An 11,149-nucleotide genomic window follows, 5' to 3' on the forward strand; every position below is an offset into this window, starting at 1 on the left:
TGCGCAAGGATATCTTGTCTCGAGGCAAGACGTAAAAATACGACGAAATGCGACAAAAAAACGTCTAAAACATACGAAATTACGGTGCATAACTTTTCGTACGATTTCGTACGAACTAATAATAAGAATACACTGGGTACGCGCACAGGGGTGAGGGACAATCAGACGACCATGATTGACGTGTCAGGAACCAATGGTGTACAATATGATTGGTTGGGGTTATTCATTGATTTCTCACTGCAGCGGGGTCTATTTATTTTAGTTTAACTTCCACACCTTCTATTTCACTGCTTGCTAAGCGGCTGTGGGGAGATCCTTAAGCCACATGGTAGAAAATGCATCATAAAAGATCTGCTACTGCACCTTTAAATGTTTTCTGTGGATAAAGTGTTCTGTTTGGACCGGTCCGGACTGAACGCTTCAAATATAAGCTGTGCTGTACGAACCGGTCCATCCAGTGTTTGGGTAGAACCTGACTGTTTGTTGAGAGGTCGGTACCCAGGAGAGCAGTAGCAGGTCGGACCGCAGCGTGCCGCAGTACCCGACCATGGCCACGATGATGAGGAGGCAGCACACGCAGATGAGGACCGGATGGACCGCCGGAGAGTAGGTGAGGACCGCAGCATCCTCCAACCTGCAGCAGGAGAAACACCTTTCAGAACCAGAACAGCTTAATGTCTGGGATCCTTTGGTCTACAGCAGGGGTTACCAATTAAAAATCAGCGGGGTCTGAATAAAGAAAATCAATAACCAGTAAAGGTCTGGAGAAATTTTTTTATTATAATCTGTTACTTTAAACAGAATTGAACACTGAAATAAAATGATTTTTTTATGCATCCATGTGACTATTGACTATTTAAATAAAATAAAAAATGAAAAAAACAGAACATTTTTCCATTTTAAAATCTAAATTGTTTTAGGAACGTTTAAGGCCCGTGTTCCACTGCAGGTCATTCTTCCCTGCTGCCATCAGACTCTACAAAGCAGCACTATAAGGACAATAACTTGAGCAATATCTAATGTGCTGTTACTATTTAATATCCTGTGCAATAACCTGTTTTTCATATTTGACACCAAGTGCAATAACAATATATATAAATACCCATCTATAGTAGCCATTTAAAATGTCCCCACTTTCCTTGATGGGCCCTTAGCTGGTCCTCAGCTGGCCCCTGGCTGGCCTCCTATAATTTCTTTATTCCTTCAGTCATGATTTGTGGACATTAAGATCTAAAGAGAAGCATTATCTCCTGGTCAGACGCTGTAATTCAGTGAAAGGGTGGAGTCAGAGTAAAAAAATTTGCACGACCAGGAGAAGGCCAGTGGCTGGAAGTTGGAGGGGATTTGGCTGGGAGCTGCAGGGAAGCTGCCATTTGGCTAGCGTTTGACTGGGAAGGGCCATTTTGAATGGCTGCTACTGTAAATACCCATTTAATACCCTTTGTAATAACACTGTATAATAATCCTGTTAAATAAGAGACTTAAGCTCAATCAGAGATCAGTCAATCGATCATTGAGTGGTACGGTCCTGGTCACACCGGTTCTAAAGTGCCTGAAGGATCCAGTCTGTTACAGCTGGTGTTTCGACTCCAAGTCTCTCTGCCACCAGAAATCCCGGTGTGATGTTTTCTTACTGTCCACCAATCGGTGGATTGCTACACCATTAGCCCCGCCCCTAAGCGGACCGTACCATTATTCTGAACAGTTTGGTCCAATTTAATCAGTGAAAATCAGTGAAATTTAGGCATTGCTAGCAATACGCAGCAGAAACGTATTTCTGACTATTTCAAGGTAAGAAATGGTTTTAATTCCCCTATACTGCCGCATTTAGCGTTATATATGTGCCTATTCATCTTAGTAGAATAAGGCTGCATATCACTAAATATTATGTCTGTATTAAGCTATTTAGTGATAAAATATGAAATTAGTNCTTGTCTCGAGGCAAGACGTAAAAATACGACGAAATGCGACAAAAAAACGTCTAAAACATACGAAATTACGGTGCATAACTTTTCGTACGATTTCATACGAACTAATAATGAGAATACACTGGGTACGCGCACAGGGGGGAGGGACAAGCAGACGACCATGATTGACGTGTGAGGAACCAATGGTGTACAATATGATTGGTTGGGGTTATTCATTGATTTCTCACTGTAGTGGGGACCATTTATTTTAGTTTAACTTCCACACCTTCTATTTCACTGCTTGCTAAGCAGCTGTGGGGAGATCCTTAAGCCACATGGTATAAAATGCATCAGAAAAGATCTGCTACTGCACCTTTAAATGTTTTCTGTGGATAAAGTGTTCTGTTTGGACCAGTCCGGACTGAACGCTTCAAATATAAGCTGTGCTGTACGAACCGGTCCATCCAGTGTTTGGGTAGAACCTGACTGTTTGTTGAGAGGTCGGTACCCAGGAGAGCAGTAGCAGGTCGGACCGCAGCGTGCCGCAGTACCCAACCATGGCCACGATGAGGAGGAGGCAGCACACGCAGATGAGGACCGGATGGACCGCCGGAGAGTAGGTGAGGACCGCAGCATCCTCCAACCTGCAGCAGGAGAAACACCTTTCAGAACCAGAACAGCTTAATGTCTGGGATCCTTTGGTCTACAGCAGGGGTTACCAATTAAAAATCTGTGGGGTCTGAATAAAGAAAATCAATAACCAGTAAAGGTCCAGAGACATTTTTTATTATAATCTGTTACTCTAAACAGAATTTAACACTGAAATTAAATGATTTTTTTTTATGGATCCATGTTATACATTGACTATTTAAATAAAAAAAATAAAAAAAACAGAATAGTTTTAGATTTTAAAATCTAAAGTGTTTTAGGAACGTTTAAGGCCCGTGTTCCACTGCAGGTCATTCATCCCTGCTGCCATCAGACTCTACAATGCAGCACTATAACGGCAATAACTTGTGCAATATCTAATGTGCAATTACTATTTAATATCCTGTGCAATAACCTGTTTTTCATATTTGACACCCAGTGCAATAACAATATATATAAATACCCATCTATAGTAGCCATTCAAAATGTCCCCACTTTCCTTGATGGGCCCTTAGCTGGTCCTCAGCTGGCCCCCGGCTGGCCCCCTATAATTTCTTTATTCCTTCTGTCATGATTTGTGGACATTAAGATCTAAAGAGCGGCATTATCTCCTGGTCAGACGCTGTAATTCAGTGAAAGGGTGGAGTCAGAGTTAAAAAAATATGCACGCCCATGAGAAGGCCAGTAGCTGGGAGTTGGAGGGGATTTTGCTGGGAGCTGCAGGGAAGTGCGTTGCCATTCGGCTGGCATTTGACTGGACTGGGAAAGGGCCATTTCGAGTGGCTGCTACTGTAAATACCCATTTGATACCTTGTGTAATAACACTCCTGTTAAATAAGAGACTTAAGCTGTTATACAGTATATACATATATGTGGACACACTGTATTCAGTTTCAATTCAATTCAGTTTATTTATATATGTAGCGCCAAATTCACAACACATTTCATCTCAAGGCACTTTACAGTTCAACCAGATCATCCAGTCAGATTGATACAAAGTTTCCTATCTAAGGAAAACCAGTTGATTGCATCGACTCATTGACTCAAATACAATCCCTCACTCTAAGCATGCTTGTAGCGACAATGGAGAGGAAAAACTCCCTTTTAACAGGAAGAAACCTCCAGCAGAACCAGGCACTGTATATACTGTATAAACACCCCCCCATGTACCTTTTCCTCCTTTTGGCACCTTCTTCTTCTTTTTGACTATTGAGCCGATGTAACAAGTACACTTTTCCGCTGTGAGATCAATAAAGCCAATCAAATTATCAATCGATCACTGAGTGGTACGGTCAAGGTAACCGCGGTTCTAAAGTGCTTGAATGATCCAGATACATCTAGTCTTTCCACTCAAAGTCTCTCTGCAACCAGACATCCCGGTGTGATGTTGCTGTGCACCAATCGGTGGATTGCTACACCCCTAGCCCCGCCCCTAAGCGGACCGCACCAATTATTCTGAACAGTGCGGTCCAGTTCAATCAAGGAAACACTAAAAATATCTGATTAGACTGAACCGCATCGAACCACTCAGCAGAAACAAGGCGCGTGCCCAGATCATTATCCCACCACCACCATGCCCGATGTGCTGAAAGAGATCATGATCCAGTCAGAACTAATCCAAGGAATAAGGAAAACCCGGAATTAAAAATCAGGATCTAATCAGAGATGACCGATGGAGGTAGAACCACAGCATGATTCAGGGCTGGATCCAATCAGTAGATCAATGTTCAGATGTTCTGATCTCCAGAACGTTCTTTTAATTCAGACTTCTGTCACAGTCAGGCTGATTGGTCTGCAGGACAGCTCCTGTTGGACTCACCTGGTGTGGGCTGTCAGGGTCAGGACGGTGTTCAGGGTGTCTCTGATCCAGGCTGCCACACCGAGCACACACACCGACATCAGCTGCGCACAGAGGAATCAACAACACGGATCAGTTTCTGCCGCCTGGAAATAACCCCTGAAAATGTGAGACATGCTGAGACAGATGGAGCACGGCCCACTTCCCCTGCAGCCCCGCTGCTCTCGCTGTCAAGCTGCCATCCTAGCTTTTACGCCCGATCAGAGAAGTTCTCACACGAGCTCCTCCACCTGAGTGGATGTCCCATGTGAGAACTGCACGGTGCGTTTTCACAGCTATGCATCAGGACCGGCTGCTGATTATTCTGCTGGTGTGATAACCTGTCACGGCGGCGGTAGAATCATGGTTAGTGTGAATGTTGCCACTGTCTCACCCAGAACAGCAGGTTCAGCGCATAGAGCAGGCAGCGCAGACACCTCACTGCATCCTCCTGAGCCATATCCAGACCGCAGCTGCCGTGAGTGGCTCACCTGAGCCCAGGACCCCATGGCCCCATGCTCACTGCAGACACCTGACACCGTGGAGGGGCTTGCTGCTGGAACCAGAGCCTGGGTCCGTGCCTAATGTCCACATTCCTCCCAACAGGTGGTTTCCTAGTTTCCCTCACCTCCTAGGCCGATTGATGGAGGTTCTGCAGCTGATATCTCCAAATCCAACATCACTCTCTGAACCCGACCCAAAGAGAACTTAAAATGTGTTCAGTCTCCTTCCCAGAAGATCCAGCAGCATCAGGCTGAAGCTGCAGAGCTGAAAACCCACAAAGATCCAGAGATCGGCTTCAGAACCTGTTCCTGCTGTAAACACTCCAAGCAGACGTCCTGTCCCAATGCCTCCCCTTCCTAAATAAAGCTGCGGCGGGCTCCCCCCTCTGACACTCCCTGTCCCTCCCTCTGTCCCTCCGTCAGCGGCTTCGGGTCCTGGGGGAGGACAGAGGAATGTGTCCGCCTCCAGCCGCAGAGGCACAGGGTCAACAGGCTGTGAGGAAGAGGATGAAGCTGCAGGGAGGAAGCCACACACACGGCAGCTTCCGCAGCGATCTTTATGAGGACATGTCATTCATTTCCATTCATTGGAAACAGGGCCGACCCAAACCCAGACCGGGCCCAGCAGAACCAGCTGATCTGTGGTTTATCAAGCATCTAAAACCACATCATCATGGGGGGGAAACAATGAAAACTCTGTTCCCACTCCCACTGTGGGGAGTATGAACTCCCTCACAGAGCAGTGGCAGTCAGAGATTTGAACCAGAAACCTTTTAGCCTAACACTCTGCTCTCCAACCACTGAACCACCACTACCACACCAGAATAATCCAGCTGATTTGGGCCCAGTCCTTTTTCTCTCACTTGCACTCAGTTTGGACCCTAGCACTCAGTTTTGCTCGTTCATATGTAAGGTTAGTGTGTCCCAATAGTTATAAGAGCTGGGGGGAAGTGCCCTCCAGCCCTTAAAATGATCCCTTCTGACCAAGTGAGGTCAGGAGCTGACTGTGGAACAGAGTGGCTTCCGAGAACTCATTTAGTAAAAATGGAAAAATGCTGTCCGGCTGTTGTAAATCACTAGCCTGACGTAGTCCGACTCAATTCTAGTCAGAATATGAGTCTGATACTGCTCCATAGAGCTGTGATTATTGGGCGTGTTTCAAACGAACCAGGAAAAAAAATGCCTCTGCACTCAATTGGATAGACCTACAACCAATAAGAGCAACGGAGTGCGTGACGTATATTAAGCGACCAAGGGAACCAGCTGATAAATTAAACTGTTGCCAAATCGCGTAGGAAGGACGCCAAAAACATCTTTCTTCTCAACAAACCTTGATCGCGTTTCTCTGTTCCTCTTTTAAAATTAATTTGCTGTCGATATCTTCTAGAACAGACCTAATAGCAGAATCTACTCACCCAAACTCTCCAGCGGCAGCCATTATTGTTGTCAACCAAGCGCGCTTTGGTGACGTGGTTGATTACGTTACTGTTGGTCATCTGTCCATCATCGTATAAAGCCCGCCCTGACAATTTGATTGGATCGCCTGACAGTGGGCGAAAATACTCGCTACTATGGAGCAGAGCCAGACCGAACTTCCCGACCTCAAACTTTGTGGGCGGGACTAAGTTCGGAATGGCACCCAGGCTAGCCAAAAACATCTTTCTTTTCAACAAATGCCTTGATCGCGTTTCTCTGTTCCTCTTTTAAAATTAATTTGCTGTCGATATCTTCTAGAACAGACCCAATAGCAGAATCTACACACCTCAACTCTCCAGTGGCAGCCATTGTTGTTGTCACCCAAGCGCGCTTTGATTGGCCCGCCAGATATTGTGCGAGCATACTCGCGCTACTATTGAGCATGCCAGACCGAACTTCCCGACCTCAAACGTTTTGGGCGGGACTAAGTTCGGATTGGCACCCAGGCTAGTAAAGAACTGCACTAATGTAAATATATTAACCACACATTTTTTTCTTTTCATTTTTGGAGTTTTTATAGCACTAGCGGCTCCTTTTTCTGACAGTAGGATGAGAGGAAAGGGGGTATAAGAGAGGGGGAGAGACATGCGGCAAAGGACCACAGGTTGGATTCGAACCCTGGTCTGCTGCATAAAGGACTAAAGGGCTGGTTATACTCCCGCAGCAGTGTGTCGCAGTTAGCTTGTCGCTGGTGTGAGATGGTTCTAGAAACAGGGGCAAGTTTGTCGGACAATGGACGGACATGAGGGCGAAAAAGAGCAGGGATCCAGGTGGAAAAGGGGTCCCAGCGTTCTCGAGTCGTTTTGCACATTGGCGGTCATACAAACAAAACAAGGCAGTACGGTACCAAACAGGAAATACGCATAGTGTAGAGCGGATGTAGATTTCACCAATCAGAGGCCACCTGTCTGCGACAACCTACAATTTGGGAGAGTTGCACCAGAGTATCTCAGAGTGTCTGCGGAGAAGGCGGGGACGTCTCTGCGTTCATTGTGACACCTACGCGGACAAACAAATTTCGAAGTATAAATAAGCCTTAAGGCCTCCGTACATGGGTCGTGCGAACTAACCACTGTGCCAACTGCAAGCCCAACCACGCATTTAAAAAAAAAAATAAGTTGGGATATCTTAGTTAGACATAAATACAACTGAATTCCTTACTGTTGTGCTAAAATATGAATATTGTTATTTCTTTCGCTATTTTTTTTCGTTATTTATTTGCTATTTCTTTTAATACGCAAATCTACCCAGTTTTTTTCAAGGTAACGTAGGATGTTTATGACCGCAGTGGGGTTGGTTGGATGTTCGGGCGCCACGGGGTCAGCTGGATCTAGTTCAAGGTTGATCTGACTGAGGGACGCCATTTTTAGCCAGCGTCTCTCAGTTGCCCATGCAGAAGGTGACTCAGGATGTGTTCACGCATGACATAGGTGAAAACATCACTGAAGTGTACAGTCTGATGTAATTTTACAACTAGTGGTGTCCCATTCCTTAGGGAGAAAGTCTTAACTTGTACTTCCCTTATTGAGTGTACTTCACTGTGGAGCAAACTCACTGGAGTGTTCTCAGAACCAACAGCGAGAAATTGGGACTGGGCCCTAGGCCTTGATTCCACCAACATGTTTGTTCTGACTTTGGCTCCTGTATGAATTCTGTCCAGAGTGGGATCTATGTGCAGGACCATCATGATTAGGGTGATGGCAAGGGGGCCTTTCAACATTAAAGACTTGGAGCTCAAAGATTAACATTTGTAAGGAGTTCACATCCCATCAACACTGAACCAAATGGCTGCACCAAACAAAGTTTAAACTCCAGCTGAATGAAGCGGGTTTTTCCATTAAAGAACATTATAAGCACCATGTTTCTCCTCTTGTTCTGATTCTGAGACCAAACAGGACGTCTTCTGCTGGAAAGACTTGGCTTTTCAAATCTATTAGATATAACTGTTAGAGTTAGGGTAACCGTAGCTCTAACTTAACATGCTATCCTCAAACATTAAGACGTTTCCTTTTTAACTGCAGCTTCAAGCAGCAGGAAAACCTGCGAGGAACAGAAACACTCAGATAAAAATGGGATCATCTGCAGCATAAGGTCCTTCTGAAGAAACATCATTTTATCCATCTTAATCAACCTCCTTTGAAGACTTTTATTCATCCCACATTGGACATACAGCTGTACGACTGACAAAAGTAAAGAAATACGACACAATAAATAAGAATCAGAACAGTTATCTATGAAAAGGTTTAATTACAGAAAGGGAAATAATGTCCAGGGATGTGAAAGCGAGAACAGGCGAAAACAAGTCCTTCAGCTAAACATATATATATATATTACAGGAATGACTCTTGAATCTTTGTATTTATTTGTTCATTAATTCTGCAGTTTTCTTTTTTTTATGTTATGCCCCAAGTTCCTGGGGAAAACATAAAACTCTGTTTTCATGTATGGTTAATACAGCTATTACTTATCTGTGCACATTAATTATGTTTTTGATAAAAATCCTTTCGCTAAAATGCCATCAGAACACTTATAATATTAAGTGTGTCTCAGCCCCCCTCTTCAGTGTCCACCATATTGGATCAGTTCATTTGCTGCACATGTTCAGGATGGTCCAAACAGACAGCAGCAAACCATTTGAAAACATACGATGGAAGAGCAGTATTGCCAACTTAGTGCTTTAGGGGCTATATTTAGTGATTTTTCAGACGCCTCTAGCATTTTATTTCTAAAAAGCGCCTAGCACCAAATCTAGCGTCTGTTTTCAGCTACTGGAGACTTTGGCGACAACATCTAAAAGCAGCGAACTCTGCTCTCTAGAGCAAGTAGATTGGTAACCCCGCCTCCTGCTCTCCTCTATCTTGTCTGCTGTCATGATTCATGCAGCTATTATTTCATCCAAATGAAAAATGGAGAACAGAGAAGCAGATCATGGCTTGTCTACAGTGAAAAGAAGGACTGGGTTATTTACTTTTGCCATCGCCTTTTTGGAAACACAGGAAGGAGCAATCAGCTAAGTGAGCTTAGTGCTTGGAAAAAATCTTTCATGCCTTTTGAGACAGCATGAACAGTCAGCTGAGTAAAAAACATAGAGAGGAAAACAACAAGAAAAGGGAGAAAACCTAGAACTAATAATGTATGTCTATTCTATTAAAATTTCTGTATCTGTATAATGGGTCTGTTTTATGTGTTGTCTTCTCAATTCAGTTGGCCCCCAATTGTTTTTGTCTAGGGCCCAAAATTTCCTAAATCCGGCCCTGGTTGTAAATACCCTTACTGTACAGAATCTTATTCTAAAATTTAGCTTTAAACTGTTTGTCAATCTTCAGACTTGACTTGATTTGGTCAGTGATTCCAGTCTATTCTATCCTTTATAGTTTCTGTACTTTGAACAGAGACCAACTGCTAAGCAATTATTTTCTTATTTATGAATAAATAGATTTATTTATCAATTATTTATCAATTTCATTTATTTTTATGTAGGCTTAAAAAGATAAGAGAGAAAATTAAGAAGAAAACAGTTTGAAGATCCTGTGATTTGTAATAATTTAGTTGCAAAAAGAAATAGATGTAAAAGTAAATATGAAATCAAATAGTACTTAATAAAATATACATTGTTTTTTTTTTTATTAAATTGAATAAAAGTGACGAACATGAAAGCGTTAAGGAACCAAATCAAGTATTTTGCTGTAAATTACAAGCATTGAAATCAGCAAAATGTTGCAACTAATTTAAAACACGTCAAAAAGGAAAATAAAGTGCGTTTTACGTTAACAAAAGCCCTAAAACTAAACTACAGCCCCCATGATACAACAGTACCCCGATCAGCGAATCAAAAGCTAACGTTACTTTTTACACCAATCAGATAACGGAAGACCACTGACGTCACACGCTGTTGTTTCTATTTTTATGATTTTTTTTCTGAGCGGGTCTACGGCTGGAGGCGCCATCTTGAAAGACGAAATTTTTTGATAAAAACGGCTAAAAGCTTAAAAGCAGCACGATGTTGTATCTGGAGGACTACCTGGAGAGTGAGTTCGGGGTTGTACCCGGGGGGCTGCGGGGTTTTATTGGGGTAATAAGCGCTAAATTGGTGTTATTTCTTGGTCGGACCATCAACGTCCTTGTTTTCTCCTCCCGCAGTGATCGAACAGCTTCCCATGGACCTCCGCGACAGGTTTACGGAAATGAGGGAGATGGACCTTCAGGTTCAGAGTACGGTCAACGAACACAGACACACCGTTACACACGACGTGTTTATCCCTCAGAGTGATTTTAAGTTAGCAGAGGAGCGTTTATAGAGATTCTTAGAGCCAGATTGAGCATTTTAAACAGGAAAGCGGGCATCTCTATGGGTTTAAGTGTCCAACAGTGCCCCCTACTGACCAACAACAGGAACTGTTGGGTTGTACTCTAAATTAACTATGTTTTTGTCTCTAAAACAATCCTAAAATTACATTAAAAAGCTTGAAATCCTAAAACTGAAGTGATTTGTCACTTTTTTTTTAACTTCAAACACAATCTTTACTCTGTTTTGTGTGGAGCTCAAGTAACAGGCCACCCCAAAGTGGGGATAATGATGAGAGGAGATGGAGAATAATCCATGTTTCTCAATAAATATTTAAGAGCAGCAGGGATTACAGCAGTGCTGGCTGGTGCAGTTTTCTCCAGGGGGGGCTATAAATTCACAATAGACGTATACCAAAAAACAATCAAATGTACAGTAAGTTATCACACCAGTATATTTATATGAATGCCAACAACAAAAAATATTTTAAAAA

General features: G+C 43.3%; 2 protein-coding genes across 4 annotated transcripts in view; one reads left to right on the forward strand and one right to left on the reverse strand.

Moving 5' to 3' along the window:
• The window catches only part of tspan12 (tetraspanin 12), a 12,224-nt gene extending 6,962 nt beyond the window's left edge, over positions 1 to 5,262 (reverse strand). The window contains exons 1-3 of one of the 3 annotated variants that reach the window (XM_015399398.1): positions 4,787 to 5,262; positions 4,375 to 4,457; positions 499 to 634 (exon numbers count right to left, since the gene is read on the reverse strand). In XM_015399398.1, the coding sequence (XP_015254884.1) occupies positions 499 to 634; positions 4,375 to 4,457; positions 4,787 to 4,852 (285 nt within the window). In that variant the 5' untranslated portion in view covers positions 4,853 to 5,262. Of the gene's footprint in view, positions 1 to 498; positions 635 to 2,415; positions 2,552 to 4,374; positions 4,458 to 4,786 lie in introns of all 3 variants that reach the window. The other 2 variants (XM_015399396.1, XM_015399397.1) reach the window with 2 other exon arrangements.
• Positions 5,263 to 10,280: 5,018 nt separating this feature from the next.
• The window catches only part of ing3 (inhibitor of growth family member 3), a 9,213-nt gene continuing 8,344 nt past the window's right edge, over positions 10,281 to 11,149 (forward strand). Inside the window, exons 1-2 of the mRNA XM_015399394.1 lie at positions 10,281 to 10,399; positions 10,512 to 10,583. Of these exons, the coding sequence (XP_015254880.1) occupies positions 10,372 to 10,399; positions 10,512 to 10,583 (100 nt within the window). The 5' untranslated portion in view covers positions 10,281 to 10,371. The remainder of the gene's footprint in view (positions 10,400 to 10,511; positions 10,584 to 11,149) is intronic.

This window comes from Cyprinodon variegatus, unplaced genomic scaffold, assembly GCF_000732505.1.
Source record: "Cyprinodon variegatus isolate N-32 unplaced genomic scaffold, C_variegatus-1.0 Scaffold1007, whole genome shotgun sequence".
Lineage (NCBI taxonomy): Eukaryota > Metazoa > Chordata > Actinopteri > Cyprinodontiformes > Cyprinodontidae > Cyprinodon > Cyprinodon variegatus.